This window comes from Anopheles merus, chromosome 2R (genome assembly GCF_017562075.2).
Source record: "Anopheles merus strain MAF chromosome 2R, AmerM5.1, whole genome shotgun sequence".
In the NCBI taxonomy this organism is placed as follows: domain Eukaryota; kingdom Metazoa; phylum Arthropoda; class Insecta; order Diptera; family Culicidae; genus Anopheles; species Anopheles merus.
In genome coordinates, this window is record NC_054082.1 from 39,249,859 (window position 1) to 39,274,501 (window position 24,643).

The 24,643-nt window shown below is 45.7% G+C and overlaps 1 protein-coding gene across 9 annotated transcripts; it reads left to right on the forward strand.

The window, feature by feature from the left end:
• The first annotated feature begins 1,277 nt into the window (after positions 1-1,277).
• Positions 1,278-20,886, forward strand: LOC121588790. Of its 9 annotated transcripts, none has more exons than XM_041907138.1 (8): positions 1,278-1,325; positions 10,347-11,510; positions 14,676-14,828; positions 14,926-15,403; positions 15,562-15,729; positions 15,928-16,117; positions 16,269-16,417; positions 18,283-20,886. In XM_041907138.1, the coding sequence occupies exons 2-8, from the start codon at positions 10,793-10,795 to the stop codon at positions 20,588-20,590; spliced, it is 4,164 nt and encodes a 1,387-aa protein (XP_041763072.1). In that variant the 5' UTR covers positions 1,278-1,325; positions 10,347-10,792; the 3' UTR covers positions 20,591-20,886. The 9 variants fall into 9 exon arrangements, with proteins under 9 accessions (XP_041763072.1, XP_041763070.1, XP_041763075.1 ...); XM_041907136.1 differs by having other exon boundaries at positions 1,284-1,528; XM_041907141.1 differs by having other exon boundaries at positions 1,284-1,329.
• Positions 20,887-24,643: the final 3,757 nt, after the last annotated feature.

Here is a 24,643-nt window from a genome sequence, read left to right on the forward strand (position 1 = left end):
ACGTTTTGTGCCATAAACCTCAGGGTTGCTGTGAAAGGTAGGAAAATTAACGAATAATTTAAATTTGTAACAATTTGAAACTTTATCGACAGAGTTTTGCAGAGTTTCATTAGTGTCCCTTTTTATTATTATTTGCGTAATGGATTGGTCAGGCTAGTATGAAGTATCGAGCAGCCGGATAGTCATTCATTGCTAATGGGAACGATTAATATGAGGTTTGACTTCACGACAACCATGTTGTTGTGTTGTATAAGTTAACGACTGCATTATCGCTTGTACGAATATATGTGTGTGAATTTTGTTTTGTTTTTTAATTTCATAATTCCATAATTATCAACTAGATGACATTGGAGGATGGAGATGAGGCATTATGATAATTGGCATTAATAAATTGAAGATCATATTAAGTTCAATGTTCAATGTTAAACTAACAAGCAAGTAATTGAAATTGTTTATTAGCATATATACATTAATTTGATGTGATTTTTGGTTGTTTTTTGCTCACTACCGAAATGTAATTTTGCTAAAAGTAGAAAACATTTATACAAACAACAAAACATTAGTATTTGACAGAAATTCTTCAAACAATCCGATAGTACATTAGTGTGACGAAATCATCAAGGAGTACGACTCAACCAGATAACTTTGTATCAAAGATTTTTCGAATTTTTCTCAATAATTTAAACATAAATAATACTATCATTAACAATTTCTAAGAGGCTACACACAAACAATCTGTTATATCATAGTAAGTTGAGGTATACTTGAAGGAAATTCTAAGTTACCATTACTTAAAAATTGAAATAGTATCTATAGCTATATTAATCAAATAATAATTGTAATACTATTGCTACTTAGTAAAAACCATTCATTGGTTGGCATTTTCGCATGAAGGAGTGATCGAGTTTTTTTGGGTAAGCTAATAACTCAAAGAAAACTACCTAATCGAATGCGATTATTCGTTCAAGTATGAAAAAGAAAATAAACAAATATACAGAGTATTATGTACTTAAAACACATTTTTTCTGTATTGTTAATTTAGCTGTATAGTGATTTTGTTGTGCCTGTAAGGCATTTATATATTTTTGGCCTAATTTAAAATCATGGAATGAATACTTTAGCATGCTGGGATTATTCAATGCATGTCGAATGAAAATGGCCACGGAAATTTGTCACAGACTGTCGTACCGCCGTATCGAAACAGAGAGTGCGATCTTCTGTTACGCCGCCTCGCGAGAGTGTTTGTTATGTAGCATTGCCAGCGTCCTCAGTCTTCGATCGATCGCGGCGTGGTTAGCACACGCAGCACAAGATCGCGGATCTCCGTACGTTCGTGCCGTTTGCCTTTGCACGGGGGTCACCAACAGCGAGTGGCGTTTGCCTCGGGGGGAATTTATTTTTCTTTGCAAATAACGAAAACAAAACTAAAATAACGACGAAAAAAAACAATCTGTATCTTGTGTGCGACAGAACAGACCGTGTTCGAAGATCGAGTGATCGAGAAAAGAAAAGTAACAATGATACAGTGGTAAGAAGTCGCTCAGCAGTCGTTGTGTGTGCGTGTGTGTGTGTGTGCGAATCGGAAGCGACGCCTTAACGATATTCAAAACAATTTAAACAAGAAAAGCAAAACACAATCCGAATGCATTGGCCCTGGTTGGTATGTGAAGTTGCAACGCGATGATGAATTCATAGGCCCTTGAGTGTGAATATCTGTGTGCGGTGGTGTGTGCGTCGTTTGAAGTTGAAGAAGAGTTGTGCAGCTCTCTTTCTATGGCGTTCAGTGATGTTTTGGTGTGTTCGGAATGTTATCTTTTGCCATTGTGGTTGATGGTGGCTCAACAAAGCACGTGTTCAATATTCAAATATTCAAATTCGAAGTGATTCAAAGTCAACCACTGTCCTCTACTTTACGGCGACGCAAAGTAGCACACAGCAAACAGATCGCAAGAAAACGTATCGCAGTGTGTCCCGAAAGGTGAGAGTGACTGTGGTTCAGTCACCTGGCCGTGCGAAGATGATCGCGCCCCTACATTACTGTGTAGTTAGGATCGTGTCTTTGGGGGTATTTCTCTATGCGTTCGATCGTTGTACGTTTCACTGGTGAGAGCCGAGGGGGAAAGGAAATGTCGCGCAAAGCAACGCATAAACCGGCGCACGGGCGGGCACAAAACCGGAGCGCAAGAAAAGCAAGATCGCATCTCGTTGGCTTCTTCCTCTCGAGCGGTTTTATAAATAACGCCCCACGTACGAGCGGGTGTCGCTTCCTAGCCCATCTCTTCACCGTGCGCTGGTTCGGAGGCAAAAGAGTGCTTCGTACACAAGCGTGCGTACATTAAACGCTGGCAGCATTAAGCACGCAGCTGGCAGCGGCAGAGCCTGTCGCTGGGTGTATTAGATCCGCCCTTCTTCCGCTTCTGCCCGCCGAAAACGCACACGTGACACTGCGCTGGTGTGAGTGTGTGCGGTGTTTTATTTGCTGTATTTTTGTTTTCCTCGTTCGCTCCTTTCACTTCCAACCCATCACGACGCGGCACTGCCGAACGCGCGGCTCTGTTTCGGTTGCGCTAAATTTATAAAGTGTCACGATGTGGTTCGTTCCATACACGGTACGTTCGTGAAACTTCAGGCACCCTGTTCGGTGCCAGGGTGCGCTTGGGTGCGTGAGTGAAAAAGGGTGCAGCTGAGCCGGGTGGCCGAGGTGGATAAGATTAAATTAAGCGAAGGAAGCGGGAAATCGGGACGGCGGGACGTGGAATGTTGAGTGGAAAGTCATGCAATTTACGTTCGAGAAGAAACACACCCTTGCGCGGTTGGCTTGGACGATGACGGCGATGACACTAGGAAGTGGATTTACGCAAGGAATCCCGGTCGAAAGCGCTTGAAATTCCTCACGAAACCATACCAAAACCGGGCAGCGCGCTAGGAGTATTGTTTTGTCCGCTCGATGGTGTTAATGGTGTGCGCATTGTATTTAAAATGTTGTTGTGTCGCTAGCGTGTAAAGTGTTGTTTTTTTTTATATAAGATCTGTATGTGATCATCGAGCGTAAGAGGTGCTGTCAAAGGTCATTCGAACTGTTGAGGTTTGTGTTGGTCATCTCTGTTGTGAGTTTTCTTCGACCAGCATCAGTTTCGTCACGCTTAAGAATGCAATCACGCGGTGCCGTGGCTAGAATGTTGTTTGTGATACGGTGTAAATGTGTATGTGTTTGTTTGTTTTTTCGACTCTATCTGTTACCTTGTTTCGAGGCATTCTTCTTGCGTTAGCCGTGGTAATTATTTTTAGTTATTTGGCTGAACATTTCTCTAGCTAGAGAGTGAAAGTATTGTTTTTTGACCACCGATAGCGATGTTATTTTGCAAAGAATGATAATACAAACTACGTTTTTTCAGTTGAAATAGTTTAATGAAACGTGAAAACGTAGGTAAAAATCTAATATTTCAAAAACATGCACATGATGTAAATTATGACTGTTGCAAGCGATTATTTCAAATTAAAGAGTGTTTAATTTGAAGTTTGATTGATTGAGTTTGATTTGAAATGAAACGGTAACTAGAGTGATTGTTGTGCTTGAATAATCATGAGCTAATCATGTTAATTTATAGGCCCATTGGTGGTTTGAAGTGTATTGAATTGAGTTGAGCACCTTTTCCACATTGTGAGTTTAAGTTAAAAATGTTAATGCTTTTTGGAGTAGTGGTATGAAATAAAAATGGAAAACAACACTCGCAATAGGTTAGCAAAGATTGGCATAATATGGCTTCGATTACCTGAATTTTAATCATGTAGGTGTTCGATGTGTTTACATTTATTTTATTTGATGTGTCCAAAATCGATTAAAGAAGATTGCATTTAACAAATTTTGTATTTGATAAAATGTGCGGTTTCCAAATTAAAAAAGTAGCAGTTGCCTTTTTCGATTGATTGAATTTATTCGGTACATTATTCGATTCTTGTACAATATTTTACACAACTACTGTTTGTTCTTGTTTTTGTTAATTATCACATCATGATTGAATAGCTTAACAATAATCTTGTCAGCAAACACCATCATACGCCAACGCACATTTTACTAAAAATGAAATTTATTCAATGCAACCTTATAAAATTTAGACGGTCAAATTTGTGCAAACGCCCCAGCCCGAGAAGCAAACTAGCGACTAAAGCAGCGTTTTCATTCAATTGTAGCTGCTATAATGAAGTGATTGATGCAATGAAATTGATGCAGTGACGCATTAAATGAGCATTTTAGAGTTTACTTCTCTGTTAGTACCACGAACAGCAAGTTCCGTATAAATCTTCTGAATCGTATTGACCGTGCCCCCTTCTAAATGGCAGCGAAATGGAGGTTTCAGTTCAATTTCAAGCATGCCCTAAGGCATAGACAAACAAAAAAGACACATTAACAGTTCGGCGAACGCTTTGCCATTAGCTTTCTCGCATTACAATGATGAAAATGCGTTCAACTCGTAAGCGTTTTACTTAGCGTATGTGTGTGAGTGCCGCGTGATGGAAAACGGATCGCTCGCAGAGGTTTCATCCATTATTTTTACATTTCTCTAGCATTTCCGGACAAATGGATAGTGGTGAACAGATGTTGGCATTCGCACAACGATCAGCAATCAGCATGCATCATTCCTTGCTTATCCTTTCCTTACCCCATCTTTTTTCTGCTGGTACCCACACTGCCTGTATGGAAAAAGCCAAACCTCATCCGGGTTCGAGTTCGATTCGCTTTCCCCCAGCCTATGCAGGTTCGTTGCGGAAGCACCAAACATTCCAACATACCTTCCTGTCTGCACGCCATCCATCGCACCCGGTTCGATCGGTACCGTCTGGGTAGGTCGCTCGGGAAAAGGTTACCAGAAAATTAATGACCACCTAATGACGGTAGAAGGGGAAGGGGTGCACTTTTGGGACAGCAGCAGTAGCAGCAGCAGCATGGAAAGGTAAAACTTCTGCAGCGCGTTGCATTGACTAGTTGCGCAAAGACGTGGAACACCGCTCCCGAAGATGGTGATGATGATAGTACACGAATTAATTAGCAGCTGTGGACTGTGATGTTCGGGAAGCATTTGGATGACCAAATGGGGGGCGGTGGCGATGAAACAATACTTCATAAAAAAAGGCAGATTGATCAAGGCTTCCCCGTTCAGACCATTCAGGTACACCGACGAAGGATGTCGTTTTTAATTTGCAGCCATGCACACGGTTCCGGAGCGTTTGCTGCAAACTACGAACACATCTGGCACGTTTTAGCCACGAGACAGAAACACATTTCGGGTCCCATTCGGGCCGCACAAGTAAATCAATCTTCTTCACTCGTTACCCGTGTGCGTTGCAAGCCACTCCTGTTTTTGGTTGGCCGGGACGATGGCCGGAGTAATTTTCATGTATCTCTTGTACGTTACGGGTTTTTTGCTACCGTTTTCTGTTTCCATTCCGCACAACCGCATTGACACTGGGTGCTGGGTGCAGAGATGATGAACTGCTGCACGTGCCCACAGCTGCACGGCTGCATTCCGAAAATGTAGCCACCCTCCTTGCAAACGGAACATATGGTACCGCGAGCTGCCGGTTGCGTTCGGTTCCGTTCGGTTACGGTTTTGCATCTGCAAATGGGTTGCAGCTCGGCCCTGTGGAGCCTGGGCAATGATATCGCTGGAGGACGGAGGCTGTGTCGGCGTGTGTGTGTGTTTTCAAGAAAAGATTGCATTTGCAGAAGACCGTTTACCCATTTGGATAATTTTTCCTACTTGAGCTCGTGCCTGGCGGCACCCGCCGTTGGCAGTTGGAGCAGCTTGCGGCCCAGGGGCAATTAAAGTAACAACCGTGCAGTGCACTTCATCCGAGCCATGGAGCGAAACAGCGATCGGTTGGGTAGGGGGTTGGACGTATAATGAAGCAACGTTTCCACGCAGCGAAGGTGAATTTCAACTGGCTGGAGCTGATAAAGAGCAACGGGGAACTGCTGCTTGATATGATCATGTTGCCTGCGTAGCTGGCTCTCCCTTGCGATGCCCTTTCAAATGAGGAAAAGGCAATAACGACATCACACAAGGCATCGTGCTCCACCATTGCGGCAATGTCTGGGCAAAGTTGTAGGTTACAGTTCGCTTCGTTCGCCTGCCCAGGGCGTTTATTGCTGCCCAGGGAAACGACGGACCCGGCCGCCACAGTACCACAGAGCAGGTACTGCACGGCTAAGGTAAAAGGGGGAGAACGCTCCGAGACTTCCCGAAAGTAGCCGGGATGGCACAGGGACCACAGACAGGAACAGATGTTCGATGGGAAGAGTTTGCTCTGCGTGTTTTTTGTGTACGTGTGAGTGCTGCCTCTGTTGCCGCAGTTACACGGTGCCTGGGTGTTGCGTACGCTCCCCACATGGAAGATGATGGAGTTTGACGCAAAAACGGGAAAACGCATTTGCTTCACAAGAAATGGAAACGTCCGTCCAGCTTCTCGTAGCCCGGTTCGAAAAGATGCATTCCCGAATGGCACAGCGTACTGCGCCGGTGGATGGGGTTTAATTTTAGCTCTTCCTTCTCGTAGCGTCAGCGTTTGCTGGTGCTGCCTGCCCTCTGTGGCGTTGTCGGGTGTGAGCGCGGCGGTGTGCGCAACCGTATTCTTCTGGACTGGCCGATCCCCGGATATTGACCGGATCAATGCAAAAGCTGGTACGGGAACGGGACGAGTGGAACTTTAAATAATTGCATTCGACGAATCGCGAATAATTTCTGAATCGCGCACACTACACCCGGGAGTGTTGGGATGGTTGGTGGAAACGTGTGCAGTTACGGCGACGACGACGACGACGCTGTTTTGATCACCGATGAAATATTACCATCGACGGTTTGTATTCCTCTCCTTTTGGTTTGCCAAGAGTTTACCCTCCCCTTAACTTGGAAGGTGTAGCATGTGAGCACCTTTTACGATGGGCGTTGGTCACTCGATTCTGTGCACGACCGAAAAAGGCGGAAGTCTGCAGCTGGTGCTGGTCTGCGTTCGTTCCCGCGTCCCGTTCAGTGTATGTGCTTCCTTAATTAATAAAGTTTGCTCCGTGCGTACGGCGGCAAGGAAGCACTAGCAGGACAGGCAGGAAAAAACGCATAAAACCATCCGGTCACTTGTGTTTTTCCACCCAAACTGCTGCTAACTTCAGGACGCTCGTATCTGGCGAATTTCCTGTGCCGCTCGCGTTTGGCGGAAAGGAACGGTTTATCTGATGCAATTTTTGTTGGTTCGCAGAATCGGGTTTCTGGTGGACGGAGCGCAGCAGCTTCTCCCCGGCCTTTCCCCAGTGGCAATAAAACTCCAAGATTCATCAAGAAGTTATGAGCCGCGTTTGCGCCTCCCTTGCGACCCGCAACCACGCAAAACGGTACCGCGTGCGAACGTGTTCTACCGTGCAAACATACTTTCTTAGCGTATCGGGTTGACGACGGAGGGGATGCTGGTGGGTGGGTCGAGATGTCAGGAAGTGAAGGTGTTTCTATTTATACGCGTATGCTTTGGGCAAGCGGCAGCGTAAACGAGGTGCCCAAAGAATCCATGGGACGCGCACTTCGTAATGCCACACGTCAGATGCACGAAGAGCGATAATTATTGTTCGGCAAACAGAGTAGGCGGCCAGTGAGATGCGGACGAATGGTGATCACGCAACGGCAATATAGTTGCGATTTGCTCTGTGGGTTTCCGGTAGTAGCGTTAGGCATCGGATTCGACAAGCGTCTCATTGATGGCGATGAAAGCGAATGGTTAATGATTGTTGAAAGGCTATTGGATGGCTGCATGTGAGTGAGCATGTATGAAGTGGTTCGGGATGAAAGATTAGCTCGAGCAGTATTCGTAATATTAAGCTAACAGTTCAAAAATCGAATAAATGGGGTCACAGAGTGCACAGGCTTTATTTCGAAGCTATGCAGACGAAATGGAATCGTTTTAATTTATTAAACAAATTAAGATGCTTTTGTTATATTACTCTCATGGTAAGCGTAGAGAAAAGACAAATTGAGCAATTTAGATGCATGAATGCATAAGGATGTAATTTTAATGCAATTTAATTTTAATTTGCATTTTTTAATTTTTTGTAATTTAATTTTAATTCGATGATTTTTGTGCTGTTTTATTCAGTTAGGTAAATATAGTTTGAAATTAGCTACAAAATAAAATGTCATTAAAAAGTTGTTTTTATTTTTATACTAAATTGCTTAAAAAACTGAAATTCATATGGGATTCACATAGCTTTTTTAAAAAAAGTTGCAAAACCTAAATGTATCCCAATAATATCTTAAAAAGATTCAACCATAAATCCAACCCAATACAGCAATCAACACACATTTAATCTTAACAATTAGTATCATCTGCAATATGTGTCGAGATAAAAATACATTCCCCGTTATGGTTACACATGTGAATCCCTAAAAAAAGAAAAGTTTGCCTTAATCGCATACCAACAATTACCAATACGGGTCGGACTATTCTAAAAAAATAAAACAGCAACATATTTAACGTGCCTACCAACGGCACCATGAATGTGAGAGGCTGCAAACGAAAGATAAATAAAAACGCGTTGAATCACTGGTTCGGCAGAAAAATGTCACACTCACCGGGTTCTCTCTCGCGCGACATTGAAATGCATCAACGCAAAGGAATGTACAGATTGTTTGCATGAACCATTCTTCGGTGTACATTTTGACGCTTTCGCCTTTCCAGCCGTCGCACACGTATGTCGACACACATTGTGAGGGGCAAATCATCTCCGCTTTGCCACCCCGAACGGTGTAAATGAGTGGGTGCTTGGGCCAGGTAGTTTACACATCCTCAAAACTCATGTTTTCACCAAAGGAACCGTGTAACCGGGTGCTCAAAATCATCAAAGCTTCACCGCCCTTTGTAGGTAAATCATAAACCGACGGGCGCACGTTTGAAATTTGGCCACCATCAAACACCCGAACGACACTAATAGAGTGTTGGTGTTGATGTAAATGAGTTGTTTTCGAACCAGCTTAATTGATACACTTCCTCTATTTTGTTGTTGGTGTGACGTGATCGTTAGCGCGGCGATCACTGGAAGGTGGATTGGCGAATCGGACCGAATGTTGCTTCATTGAGGTGCTTCGTTTTTCTTCTTTCCGCGTGACGTAGCACTCAAATTCTTTGAATTGCTTAGCTGCTTCATTCCCGAGCAAAGAAAAAAAAAGAAGTAAAATCCGAAAACATTATTTTTGAACACACTCTACAATACGACCATTTTGGCGCAATTCAAGAGCACCGCGCATCATAACATCCGCGCTTCTCTTTGAAGGCGTAAACCAACCAAACCGAACTCTTCGGGCAGTGAAGAGACGCAGGCAGCGCGAATGTTTTTAGTGCGGAAAGCGATGAGGGAAGCGCAGCGGGGAACATCGTCAACATAAAAATAGCCCGCACTAGATGGGCAGATGCTTGAGATGTCGCCGTTTTGTACTGTGTGTGTGTGTGTGTGTGTTTTTTTTTTTAATTTTATTTTATCTCTTCTCTTTAGAATTTGTTTTATTTTTTGCTCGTGGAGGTTCATTTTTAGTTCAACCGCCTTTTCCGCCGCCACCTCAAACACCCGACCCGACGACGACAACCAGCAGCTCTAGTGCGGTGTCTTCCCTAATGCATCGTCGTTTTTTCTTGCTTGGTTTCCAATCTTCGCTTGACAAAAAAGAAGAAAAAGCAGAAGAAAACAACTCGCCAATCCAAACAGCAGCAGGCCCCCATTAGCTGGTAGAACTCACTTAAAACCGTTTCGCGTTTCACCCGTAGTGTAAACATCTGATTAGCTGCTTACTACAGCAAAGGCGCACACGGGATGGGTGGAAAGTGCGCGTAGAAGCATTTTCTTTTTTATTTTCCACCTGTTTCTCTCACCCTCACACTAATACATATATATATATATATACAGACACACACACAAACAGACGAGAAAGCAGTGCGCGGCGCATTATCATGTTGTGTCATCTGGGCCGGTAATCCTTCGCCTTGCCCCCAACCCTCCCAATCGTACGCCGATCTTCCTCTCAGCTCTGGCGTGCGTTTATAAGGCTCTTTGCATGGATGTCTGTGTGTGTGTGTGTATGTATGATGGTGTGCTGTTGGCATTTTAGATCAACATTTAGCTTCCACCGCACGCTTCTATGCTGTCCCCGTCGGGACATGCTATTGTTTTTCTCAAACGGTTTTGGTGGTTGAGGCTGCCCTTTTGATTTGTAGGTCGGTGAGCAACATTGCATACGCTCGCGTGCTGCATACATTCTTCCCTTTTCAGCGCAGCACAGCTTAGTTTAATGTTATCGTTTTATCTCTTTCTCTAGATTGTTGGTTTGAAATACTTCACAGACAGGTGGAAAATGGTTTAACAGCCAAAAAGTCTCGATTGGATCTGGTTAGTGTGGCTGTTCAGTGAATAAACCTACACCGACAAGCGTAGCGAGTGGTAATTGTGATGATGTTTGATTTGATGCATGGTGTTGAACGTGTTTGAGAAGCGTCAAGTAAGCTGTACGAGACTAAGTGAACACAGAAGTGAACTAATCCACTCCGTTCCGGTAGGGATCCGTACAGTGATGGTGTTTGAGTGTTGTGTTTTTATTTTATCAGAGCTACGAAACAGCGATTACCTTTTAAAAACTTTTTGTCTTGTAAAGTGGCAAGTGTTTCAATGTTTGACAAGCTAGTGTGCGGCGTGAAAGTGTGTGTAAGCTCCCCAAGCAAAAGCAACCCAATTGATGATCGCTCCGCTAAACTGTAAAACAATACAATGACGATATTGTTGCTCCTGCTTCTGCTCACCCTATCGGTGCAGCCCGGGCAATCACAAGTGGAAACGATCCTAGACAGCAGCGAGTACGACGATCTGGGATTGCCCACCGTGACAGAGCGTAAGGGTCAGATGGCCGGGTTCCTTGCGAGTGACGGCAGTGATCTCTACCCTTCGATATCCATGTCCAACGATGGACCCTCGGTTCCGTACCAGCAGCGCCCATCGAACTATGCAACCAATCCATTTATAGCGCGGGCGGAGCAGTACCGCAAGGCGCACGCTAGTCTCCGACCACAGCCTCAGGGATCCTCAGCCCAGCAGGCTCAGCAACAGCAGCAGCAACAGGGCTACGATCCACGTGACGGTACACCGTACACACGCGATATCGCCGTGAAGCAGGGCATTTTGCGTGGCTCGGTGCGTGTAATGCATCCCCAGTCGGGGTTGAAAAATGTGGACCAATTCCTTGGTATACCGTACGCGGAGGCTCCGGTCGGTTCGCGGCGCTTCATGCCACCGAGTGCGCCGATCCCGTGGAATGGGCTTAAGATGGCCACCAAGCTGTCACCGGTGTGTCCCCAGAATCTGCCCAGCCTGAACAACGCCAACAACAACTACTCGAAGGGCCGGTACGATCAGATCAAGCGGCTACTTCCGTACCTGAAGGTGGAAAGCGAAGACTGTCTCTATCTCAACCTTTACGTTCCAAGTTATGGTGAGTTAAGCTCATGGGTGTGTTAATAATTACCTCTTTTTAGTTTCGAGTCCCGTTCAAACATACGCTGACGCACAACGTCGGTGGTCATTTGACGTCAGCACGAGTCCAGGGCTGGTCGGCTCAACCGAAGGCGACACAAACCTGTCCGGAACAAAATCGAAATCTTACTAATAATATCGACGCACGACACTAAAAACCACTCCATCATAAAGCAAATGACTGTGCGGGACGTGTATGTGTGTGTGTGTGTGTGTGTGTGTGTGTGTGTGTGTGTGTGTGTTTTTCTTGTTCCTTGGCTTGGTTCAGCTATTTACCTCCCAGAAGTAAATCGCCTGCGTCCTTGAATGTGGAGCGCCAAACGGTAAGGTGGCGCCAAAACCGAATTTCGATCTGGCGATCTGGCGCGTAAGCCGGCGCTGATTTGACTTGCCTGTTTGTACAGCAGCAATGGTGTGTCGGTGTGTTTGTGTTTTCCTTTTTCTTCTTCTGCTTCTCGTTGTTGGACGCGTTTGCTTTTGGCGCTTACCTCCCACGGTGACACCTTCCCACGTGTTTGATGGGTGGGAAAGCGAGCGCGTTGGAAATGTGGGTCGCCAGAAGGCCAAACCCCAAAAGCCGATCGCACTTGGAACGGGTCCACATTTTATTCTCGGCACTTGGTGAATTTAATTGGCTCGTGGGTTAGCACAGAGGAGCCAAACCGTCGCTTTTCGCTTCATTGTGGTTGTGTATTGTACATGTTTGCGAACGTGCGGGGTTTCGGGTGTTTTGATCGGTGGAGCAAATGTTGTTCAATTAAGTCGCATTTTTCTGGATGGCAAACCTGCATTTGGGGCATTGGCATAAGCATTTGCAACGGGTGTACATTATAGTTCGAACTATAGTTTTGTAGCGTAGTATTATTTAGTTTGCCGGACTGTGTGCTCGGCAAAAAATTGCTATGGTTTAGTGAGTTTTATAGTCAGAAATGCAATTATTTTAATATGAACTGTTATTAAAATAATAGAAGAAGAACTGCTGCTATTATCTAGAAGAAGAAGAAGCTGTTATCTTTAAGTTAAGTGTGTAGTATTTTTTTGTTAATAATTAAAAGCTTTTGGCATTTGTTCTCAATTATCTTATAATGAACAATGAATAATAAATAATTAATAGAATAATTTTTCAAGAGTCAACAAAATTTACGGTGGAAATAAAAAATTCACAGCCTTTAAAACAGCCCAATCCAAATTTTAACGCACTTCAGAGAACAAAAAGCTTCCAGCTTTCAAAAAAAAGAAAAAAGCAACTTTTTACAATAGAATGTTGAAGATTGAATAATATTTTTAATTTATTCGTTCTCCGACAGTGTTTCACATTATCAACACCATTAGGATTCTAACTGGATTAAAAATGATGAAAAAAAAGAAAAAAGTACAAGTCTCAAAACCAGTATTTGCTTGATCTCAACAAATACCAACTCTTATCATTTTAATGTACAGCTACCGTTCTGACATGATTTTGGAATGAAATTGATTTAAATTCTGAGATAGAAAATGTATTCCAATCATGCAAATTCCAAAACAAACTAAACATCACAAAAATCATTTCCTGCAACTTGTTGAGTTTTATTGCGACTGAGCCCTTCGAAAGCCTATACCTTAATTTTATTTGCAATTAAATACGAATCCATGAGTCCGTGGCGTAGTGTTGCTAGTAAGAATGATCGAGGACATTATAGTGTGTGTATATTGAATTTGCATCATGATTTTTGGTTCGATTGCATTCCGATCACCGTTTGCAACAACTCGCCAGCTCCTAGTGAGCGCGGCTTCTATTTTCATTATACGAATGAAAACTGCACATTACATTTGGACGGTTGAGAATGGAATTACGGCCCCTGCCCTTAGTGTGGGTTATTTGCCGTTTGTATGCTATTTTATTTCTGGCGGAAGAAACGATACCCTCCTGTCTCCTGGCTGGCAAGGTGTGGTGAGTCCGTAGCTTAAAACCGAATTCCGAACACAAAAAAGCAGACCCACCAACCAGCTGAAAAATTTGCCCAGCTTGTGTAAATGTGCTTGTGGTAGTACGTATGTACGAACGTACATACGACCCGCAGGAGCAGAAAAGCGGACAAGCGAAATTGGATTTAATAAATGCAAAAACAACTCACCATTCCTCGCCATGTTGCTCGGACAGCGGAGTGGCGCGATGTCATCAATGCGGGGGGACGTTCGGTAAAGAGCGTAAATTTTATTACGTTCAGCAGAATTCAATTACTGACCCACTTCACAAACGCGAAAATGATCGGTCCGGTTTTCCGTGCGCCGGCCATCATGCTGTAGTTAAAAATTTCACCCCCACCGTTCTGCCCAGAAAGTTGAAGAGCGTAAACGAAGTTCGACAGGAGTCACTGCGGTTGGTTGCAGTTCGGCCCCGTTCCTGTTGCATCCGCTTTTTTTCTTCTTTTTTTGGTGAAGCAAACTGGTTGGGGTGAAGTGTGATCTTGGAACAATGCCAGTCCCAGGCTGGTTGGTGGGCATGAGCGAACTATGCTGAGGTCAGGAATTTTGAGGGTGATGTTTTTGTAATGCTTTTTTCTCTGACAACATCGTTTGATCGGTGCAGAAGGTTTGATTTTTTGTTGTTGTGAGCAGTTTAATGCTGAAAACAGTGCTGCAAGCAAGCGAAGCATAAATGCTGATTTAATTGTCATTTGCATGAAAGGCATGCTGTTGATTTAGTGTTAACTTTTTCTGCACGAAACACACACAGACTTGGCTCGTGTTTGAGGCACAATATTACATTTCAAGTAATTAAATTATGCGTTGGACGTATTTGCCTTTTGAACGAAAGGTCAGCACGCTTCGCTTCTAAAAATCTCCCGAAAGCATAATTATGCTCGTACAAAACATGCAATCTAATCAACCCACTATACAAAACGGACTTGTCCCAGGTAGTCACTAGCAGTAGCTCATGAGTAGATTTCAATTTTCGTGGCCACACCCTCGGCCTCTGACCACGGCCGTTTACGCCTGTAATTTGATATTGAATTTCAATTACCGTGCATTGTTCAGCGGAGCGTTAGTTTGAACCTTCCTCACCTTCCCTGTGCTGCGGAACACATCTCTATCCGTTCACAACACATCTCTATCCCACCATTTCTCGCTCGTGTGTTTGCAGATGGTATCGGACCGCAGACTAAGTATCCCGTCATCGTGTACATCCACGGCGAATCGTACGAGTGGAACAGCGGCAACCCGTACGACGGGTCCATCCTGGCCAGCTACGGTCAGGTGATAGTGGTAACGCTCAACTTCCGCCTGGGCATTCTCGGTAAGCCATCCGAGCATCGCGCTAATTGGACTACTACTACTATTACTACTACTACTACTAATACTATCTCATTTCATTCCATTTCACCTGAACGTAGGTTTCATGAAACCGGGCATTAGCGATCATACGACGAGCAACTTCGGTCTGCTGGACCAGATAGCGGCGCTGCAGTGGATCAAGGAAAACATCGGCGCATTCGGTGGCGACGCCAAGCTGGTGACGGTCATGGGCCAGGGCACGGGAGCGGCCTGCGTCAACTTTCTCATGGTGTCGCCGGTCGCGAAGGGACTGTTTCACCGGGCGATCCTGATGTCCGGCTCGGCGCTGTCCGATTGGGCCCTCACGCAGCACCCGCTGCAGTCGACGATGCAGGTCCTGCAGGGGCTGAACTGTCCGCTGAACGGGGAGAACGACGAGGTGACGGCTTGCCTGCGCCGCAAACGGTACAGCGAAATATTGGGCGTAAAAACGGCGTCCCCCCAGTTCTCGACCCGGTTCGGCCCGATCGTGGACGGGCTGGTCATACCGAACATGCCGCACAAAGTCATGGGCCAGTACAGTGACATTTTTAGTGGGTAACCGTCGTGTGATTTATCCCATCGTTTGCGTACTACGCGTGTGGTGTTCAAAAATTAATTTTGATTTATCCTTTTTTATTTCCCCTCTTCTGCACACACTCACCCATCCACGTGTTTCCCGCTCCATCCGTTCCTGCTGCTCGGACGGCACGTAGATACGATCTGCTGTACGGCATGACCGAGCTGGAATCCTATCACATTCTGAATGCGGTTGCGCTCACGTACGGCCTGCTGGAAAACGAACGAGACAATTTATTGCGATTTTACATGCAAAATCGCTTCGAAATACGTCCCGACCTGGCGCTCGCTGCAACGCTGCGAGAGTAAGTAGATTGCGCCCGTACCACTTCGCGTTGCATTATTGCTCCAAACCAAACCCCCTGGAGTTGGGAAGTTGGCGGTGGAGGGCGAAAAATTTAAATTGCAACGATGGAGAAAACGGAAATAGACAGAGGCAGCGTGTTTCGACAGCGACTCATTCTGTGTGGCCTGCTTTCCTCTCTCCCTCTCTCTCCCACCAGGTACACCGACATCTACATGGACCCGAACAAGGCACTGGCGGACGAGCATCGGGACAATCTGCTGGAAATACTGTCCGATGCTCGCGTCGCCGCCCCGATGGTCCAGACCGGGCTGTATCTGTCGAAGGTCAACCCAAAGTGCTACATGTACGTGTTTGGCCACAACAGCGAGGCGGGCGAGTACGGCCGGGTAAGTGGTTGAGTGCTGGTGCTGCATCGCAAAATCATTTGAATGATGTCTAATTACGCTGTAACCGGGTTGCACGCTGCACGGTTTATCTATTTTTCGGTGGTTGCTTCTGTTTTTCCCTTTCTCCCCGTTGGCTGGCCGAATGCAACAGCTATCGCAAAGCGTGGTCGGCGAGGATCTGGCGTACGTGTTCGGTGCTCCGCTCGGGCAGGTGGGCCCCTTCCAGCATCACTACAATGCGCGCGAGCGGCTGTTTTCCGAGGCGGTTATGAAGTATTTCTCCAACTTTGCCAAGACTGGGTAAGATAACAAGGTTGTTTTTCAATGGGATTTTAGATGACTGTTGTATGTTGTAATAACTCATGTAGTAATGCAAATCAAAACATGGATGTGATACTAAAAAATTAAATGAAAAACAGATTAGCCTAATAGCAACCCTAACTAAAATGCTTTACAGATTAAACTCTTGAACTGCAAAAAGTAGCTATAGGATGGGGCGCGTGAGTAACATTTTTTAATTTATAAAACTGGCCAATTAATAATGCAAAAAAAACGTTTTGATTAGAATACATTTTTACGAAGTACCTTTATCTATCGTGAGCAGGCCGACAAGAAAGAGAGAGAGACCTTTATTATGAAAAACTAAGTATATAGCTAGAAAACAATTATTCACGAAAACAATACAGTCGATTTGTATGATTTTGGGATTAAATTAAGAGCGGTCCCGTAGTACAGCCGTTAACTCGCACGACTTAACTACATGTCCGTTTTGGGGTCAAGTCTAAAACGGCATATCCGCGTAGGACGTTACGTAGAAGTTAGAATAAAAGACTACATATAACGTACATGTTGATTTGCTCTTAAAACGTTTCATTCTCTATGCAAGGAAACTATTTGGCAACGGTCAAAGACCATATTTTTTGTCGAAACTAAACCTTTAATACATCAACCACAGCAAAACTATGATATCAATAAACGAACGATAGCGATAGGGTGCAATATCTGATAAATTCGTCAGCTCCGGAGTATTGCTGTTATTTTTAACCAGGATAGTTTAATATTTAAATTAAATTGTTTTATAAATAGTCTCGCAGTTTTAAATGAGCACAATAATCCTCATTTATCGATTTTCATTAAATCATTCAATCACTTATCTATTTTCCAGTTTTTATATGTTGAAAAGTGTATGAAAGTTTGCACTGAATACAACCTTTTTTCGGTAAGATGTAGAAAAAACGCTAAGAGAGATAATTTCGATCCATGAACATCTTGAAGCTTTTTGTCGGCGGTAGGCCATTTGGAACTTGGCTTTCCTTCGATGCTCTGATTGTTGTCTAATAGTGCCAAGAGGTTATAGACGTCGGATTAGGCTTATAAGACTTCCACAAACTGCCTGATGGAGTCCGGTTTAGACGCTACGGAGTGCCGTTTTTGGATTGCGCACGCTTCTAAACGAAGTAGCTTCTCTTTTTTGGCCATCATGATTAGAGTTCGACTGCTAGAGCTGTAACATTTTGTCTGCTGACTCATGGGATAATATTATTGGAAGTGAAATTAACATTTTGTTAGTTTGAGAGATGAAAACCCCATGAAAAATAGACAAATTTTGTCCTATTTTTAATGCAAATGTTAGAGCGGCCAGATGTCTGGAATATATGAAACTAATGAAATCTTATGATGACCAATCAACATGTGACTACTAAACCAACCACATTATCGCCAAACCATTTTAGTAAAACATTGCTAAAAGCTTTCCCCTTTGAAAACAGATAGCCTAACAGCACACAGCACGACATACCGCAGCGGAGTTTTTAATTAAATTGTCAGATCGATGATGCTTTAAAAGCATGTTCCCCATTACCGTCTGCCGGTGCATGCAAAACTAACCGACAAACTAATCTGCTTTAGAGGAAATTCCTTCAGCCCGGTCCGCTCCCACCGGGTAACATGGTGCAAATTTCCCAACCCCGAAATGTGCAGCGAGCTTGCGGATTGATGCAAACGCTGTGGCTGCATGCGTGTACAACATGGGCGAAAGTTTGGGCCGGGGTTTACATGCTACCCCTTGAGCGTCCTCCGCCTTCCGCCGTGGCAGACCATGATTACAGCAAACAAATAATTGGTTTTCTCTCGCTCCTCTCTCTCTCGCTGTCCACCCCGCACAGCAACCCGAAAGCGCCCTGGAAGGATCTGTTCCTGAATCTCAACCCGGAAGACTGGTCGTACTACGATGTGGACTGGCCGGAGTACAACAGCATCAACCAGAGCTATTTGCACATGGGCATTACGCCGGTCGTGGGCCACCGGTACCGCCAGAAGTACATGAAGTTCTGGAACGAGGAGCTGCCGGAAGAGCTGAAGAAGATTACCAGCTCGAAGGCGTACGCGCCGTACTCGGACTTCTTCAGCCCGCCCGGCGCAGGCGGGAAGCAGGGTGGCGGTGTGAGTGCGGTGGTTGGGCGGATGCGGGGTGGCACTACGCCCCATCCCGACTATCCCACCGGGCACATTAACCTGTACCCGATTCACGTCGACATCGAGCGGCCGACGGAGGACCCCTTCCGGGAGCTGCTGTACCAGATGAAGGATCCGCTGGCCGGGCCGGGGATGTACAATGCCCCGGCGACTTCCTCCGCTGCCGCCATCCCGGAGAAGGGTGCCAGCCCGGCCCAGCTGGCCGCCGGTGTCCTGGAGCATCCGAAGCACCCGAAGCAACTGCAGCAGTCCGGCAAGGACGGCTCGTTTGGAGCGACGGACGAGCAGGAGCTGGACGGGAGTGCGACAGAAATCATGAAGAGTGAATCGACGCTCACCATCCTGATAGCGGTCGCTATCGTGTTTCTGCTGTTCAACATCGTCGTCATAGTGGGCTACCTGGTCCGGCGCCATCTCGGTCGGCCGGGAGTGGGCGGTGTCGGTGTTGGTGGTGTGGCGGGCGGTCGCAAGGTAAAGCGGAAGTACGACGACACGATGCTGGAGAGTGCGGCCGCCGTCGTGGTGGCGGGCGTGGGGCTCGCCGAGAAGGAGGACGCTTGCAATCAGCTGCACGGGCACCACCATCACCACCATCTGCCGCACGGGGCGTATCTGCTGGACGAGGCGGCCACAATGATGCTGCGGAAGTCGAACTCGTACGAACCGGTGGCGAAGCAACCGTTTGGCGGCGAGCTGCACGGCCCGGTATCGATCGGCGTCGATGCAGTCGATGCACACACGAAGGTGTGCGACTGGATGGTGGCCTCGGCTGGGTGTCGCATGGCACCGGCCGTGCCACCGCACAAGATCAGTGTGGCGATCGATGCGACTCCGCAGGCCCGGGGCAACAGCGTCCTGCGGCAGGAACCGATCGAGATAACGAAGGCCAAGTCGTTCGAGTACGGGGCGACCGATGAGGTGGACTGTGCGGTAAGCGGCTGTGCCGGGGAGGGACGGATGGGAGAAGGCGATGGCAGCGGGACGGGCAGCAGCTCATCCGGCACCTCTTCCTCGTGCTCCAGCTCGGCGACGACCGATGAGCTGAAGCAAGCGATGCCCGGTGCCGGAGCAGGACTGTATTACAACTGTCCCGACTATCCGGTGCGACGGTTCGGTGCGACCGGCGAAGGGGGCGAAGAGGAGGTGACGAGCTTCATCGAGCAGGACACTCCCGCGGGAGACATCAATGTGACGTCGCGCGACAAAAGCACCGAAAAGGATCCACTCTCGCCGGAGGAAGCGCTGCGCGTCATACAGAGGCGAAACTTCCCGAAGGTGCTGCCCGACCACCCGCGAACCGGTGGGACGGGCGGGCCGACGACGGTGGGCACCTCGATGAAGCGCCGCTCACTGCCACCCCAGTCGCTGTACGGGGCCCTGCCCCACGGAAACTGCCTCAGTTTGCGCCGGGAGGTGGCAGGCGCGGGGCGATTGATTCCGGCTCCGCCACCACGCATCTGCTCCACGCTGGGACGGCCGGCAGCCGTGCGGCAGGCGCGAGCCAGCAACAACTTCATCAGCTCCCCTCCGATCGTGGCCGAGGAACCACCGGTCGAGGAGGAGCCACCGATCGCGCTGAACACCCTGCACGTCGGTCCCCTGTTGCCGACGCACCAGGAAAGCACCTACATGACGATGTCCCGCCAGAACTCGCTGGGCTCGGAGTGCGAGCCCGGCTCGAGCGAGGCGGACGACGACCGTCCGAGCGAGGAGCAGCCACCAGTCGACATCATTTGCATCGAGCACAAGCCCGAGAACCACTACAGCTACGTGCGGCCGGTCGGGTTGATGCGAACGCCCTCGTCCTTCAAGTGCCCGGAAGCGGTGTCCCGAACGGAGGGCGGAGAAGCGCGCAGTGCGGGCGACGGGGAAACGGGACAGCCGGCGCCGATCGATGCAGCCACCCAGCCGCTGCAGCCCGTGCGGGACAAGTTCAGTTCCGACTCTTCCGCCACCGACACAACGTCCGGGAGTACGGGCACGATAAAGAAGCTGTAAATAGCGCACACACTAGACGGTGGACACGGACCTGGCACCTTCAGTGCAGCGCCCGGCAACGCCGAGTTTGACTAACGAGCCATCGGACGGATATTGATTTGTTTTCGGGCTGCAGCAGAAGCTCCGAAGCGGGCCGCATCTTCGCGCAGCTGCCATAACGCAAAGGAGGAGGACGTTTTATCGTGCACTTGAAGCATGGAGTATTTATTCTTAGGATCACGTTCCCGTTTCGCCGCATCTTACGGTACGGTGGTGTGGTACCCGGTGAAGCCGTTTCCGGTTTCTCGCCCGAGAAACAAACAGACGGACGGTTTTACACATGTATTGGGATGGTTTTGTGCGCTTAGAAGCCGGTACTTCTGGGGGTGGGGCAAATGTTGCCCGGGTGGTGTCGGACCTACCAAGAGACACAAGCTGATACACACACACACACACTTGCACAAACAAACAAACATAGACACCTACATGCAGATGAAGATTCCATTTATTGATTACATTAATCCGGAAAGCTAACGTAGCAATACGACTGTGCGAATCGAACGACCCGTTGATCGATTTGTTTTGCCCGAGCGCGCCATGGCTGGCGCTTCACGACTATTTATTTACGCTATTTGTACAAATAAAGTAACACGCTAATCAAACACACGGTTTTAGCTTGTAAGCAACATTAAACTGGTGTCACCATTGCGTTGATGCAATGAAAATAAAGTAATTTTCTTAAAAAATATGCTTGCTCGGATTTCTATTGAAACAATTAGGTATGTTTAGTTTGGAATAGGATTTTTGCTTTTTAATGCCGACACAAGTCGTGAACTGACGTCAAAAGGATCGGTTTATATTTCAAAATGTAAATTTTCATATTTATGATTATTCTCTGAGTATGTGATCATTATCTTCACACTTGTTGGCTTTATTAAACCCTGATTAGTGTATCAAAAATCTAATTAGAAAGCGTGTTTAGCATTTGTATTTGTAGGCATTTATAGACGATAAACTGGAACTGAAAAGTGGCGATTTTATCTACTGCTATTTTTGAGAAAAATCCTCTTTCTTGGTATTTTGTAGCGAAATTATCAGTAAAAACTATAAAGCTTTGTATTCTCGTCAAAGCTCAGTTCCATGTGTGCTTTGAGCATTGAAGCTTCCGTATTGCACACAAGTAAATTGTATTCAATCGTGGCTTCCTCCATCTGTGTGCAACTTGTGTGAAACATTTCAAACGTACAGTGAGTGCGATATAAGCATTACTATAGATTCTTTGCATTATTACAAACTGTAAAAAATACGAAATAATAAACATTGCAGAAAACTACATCGGTGGAGTTTACTCTTTTATTCATTTAACGTTGGTATAGAAACGCTTCAGCCTCAGCTTTATGCTCTTCAGTTGTAAAGAATGTTTTGATAATTCGTTTCATTTCATTGATTTTTTCACACTAAAAACACAATCAATCTATACGGTTTTTGTAGTGTTTAAGTGATAGAAAATTAATTTAATAAATAGAAATAAATATTAATATATAAAATTATCATGATACCTACAAGAGTGAACACAATTTTACTTATAGACAATAATAGATGCGTAAGAGTCAAAAATTGATGCCTTAGAGCAAGTGCCTCATTGCTTCAAACTTTTCAGCTTGTGGGCCGCATTGCTTCAAAAATAAGTATGTTGAGGGCCATTTGACGCTACCATTAACTGATGAGTGAACGTTTAAGTCTCGTTTTTATAACAAGATACTAACGATACTTGTACAGTTTCATGTTACTAAAGCTTACTTTTTGTCTAAGAAAAGTAAAAAATACAATTTTATTTGAAAAAGTCATAATAACGTAATATTTATATTAACTCTGGCAAAGTCATCATGGGCCGCATTATAAGCTCTTGAGGGTCACATGCGGCCCGCGGGCCGTAGTTTGGAGACCCCTGCCTTAGAGGCAACGGTTATCGGTACCTATTGTAATTTATTTCTTTTTATTACAAGTATCTCAATATTGAAATTGTAAAACCATCTTATTATAAGTTTTTGAATGGAACATTTCAACTTTTTACTTACATATAATTCAGAATAATCCGGCAATAGTTCAGAAAGTTAAAAAAAACACATTTTTTAAAAACATTTCATAAGCAGTGTCAAACAGAATCAAATTAAATTAAAAAAAATGTAAGAGCTATTTTTTCTGCCTTTAGAAATTGTGTCACACGGATCATGGTGTCATCTCATCTCAGTATCGATTACTTTAACAGACTCGTCAATCTCAAATGCACTATTGTTCCTTTAGACATATTATAGGGCTTTAAGTTAAAGGCAATGGTCGTAGATTTTATTTTTACTCCATCTTCAATTGACGCATCAATTTACTTATTTCTATAGTTCAATTGCTCACAAAATCTTCAGGATGCATAGTTGGGCCAGAAGCAAAAGTAAGGACCAAATAAAATTAAACTAAACATGACCACAAAAAGTCTGAGAAATCGATCCTATCCATTACCAGAAACTCAATATAGATTTGAATTATTTCCAACCGAAGTTTGTTCGAATTGGGGTTTGTTTCGCCGAAGTTATATTTACGAGGTGTATGCAGGAGTTGGCCATTTTAAAATGAAGTAATTGTGCATTCATCAATGCTTACATGTTCTATGCATTGTTCGAACCAATCGGATATTAACTATTTGTTACATTAGGCAACTCCCTACATGTAACGCTCCCTATCTATTGCAATTATTTAAACGCAATCGGACGCCTATTTGAACCGCTGTGTTGGAGCCTCATCTAATTCAATGAAACCAGGATTAAATTGCTTGTTCAGAGATGTTCACAAAAAAAACACACACACACATACAAGCACACCATTGCCCGATTAAATGGTACGCAGAGAAAAGTAAAGGGATTCAGCAGGGAAATCAAGAGGAGCGCTTCCGTTCGCGAAAGAAAAATCACAACGAATAAGGCGTGCGGAAGGAAAAGCAGCAACTTGCAATGAAGCAAACGGACAAAACAGTATAATAAGAAAAAAAACGCACACTCAAACTAAAGCCGACATGAAACTATTCGCCAATATCGAGTGCATCGGAAAGAAAACTTGATTACCAGTGGGTATTTTCGGTCCGGTAGGGAAAAACTCTTGTCCATTTGTTCTTCGGCTTGCTGCTATCGATACCCGGGCTGGCCCACTCAGCGCCACCAGCTCGTGTGCCTGTATGTGCTTCACTGACGTCTCCTCTCCTTGTCCAGGAACCTCCTTTGTCAGGAAGCTACAACCCCTTGGAAGAGTGCCCGTTCGCTGCCCTCTTCCCCGCCGGGAATCGCCCTGAAATGAATTAATTTTTAATTGAGTTTTTCTCGCTTTCCTCTTAAGCTTTTAACTTCGGCTTCGCTGCACACCGAACAAGTTTGGGCCGGCAGGAGCAGCAGCAGCATTCAACCATGCAGCTCGCCTGCCGTGTTCATTATGGTTACTGACTGCCGCCTCGTGCCCCTCTCACCCCGCCAGCTCGTGGGAAGTTCATTTAACATTTTTCTCCGCCCGACATCCTTTTGTGCGTCCTTTTGTTCTTTGCAAGGGGGAGTTGTCGATATTGCTTATAAAAAAAAAATAAAATAAAATAAAAACGTAAGACGAACGTACCGTCGCCTGCTGTCAGTGTGGGAGCGAACAAGGTGACTGTTGTTAGGGAAGATTGTTTCGCACACCAATTCGCAATGGTGGGAGATTTTACTTCTTGAGCGGCACCGGTAAGCTTGCGCGTTGCTTGCAGGAACCATGTCGAACGCGGCGGGGCTTGAATTTCACCGCCCAAGAAGGCATGCCACAGCGCCAATCGGATCGAACGGAATTACGATAACTGCCCCACTTTCTTGAAGATGGTTGAATGGAAGCAGTGAAGGTGCAAAAAAAACCGCCCTTCGTAAATCCGTCCTAATACCACGAGATGAAGGGCCGGCCGTGGGCGGTAGCAAGTGGGCGGCAGAATGTATGGCAAATTGAATTGTTTGCAGATGCTCGTGTTAATGGGCACGGTAAAAGCTTGTTGGTTGAGGAAATAAATGA

Coding starts and splice junctions, on each gene's coding strand:
- LOC121588790 (XM_041907138.1), top strand. CDS start 10,793: ATGACGATATTGTTGCTCCTGCTTCTGCTCACCCTATCGGTGCAGCCC. Junction 15,404..15,561: donor TACAGTGACATTTTTAGTGG/GTAACCGTCGTG, acceptor GACGGCACGTAG/ATACGATCTGCTGTACGGCA. Junction 15,730..15,927: donor CTCGCTGCAACGCTGCGAGA/GTAAGTAGATTG, acceptor CTCTCCCACCAG/GTACACCGACATCTACATGG.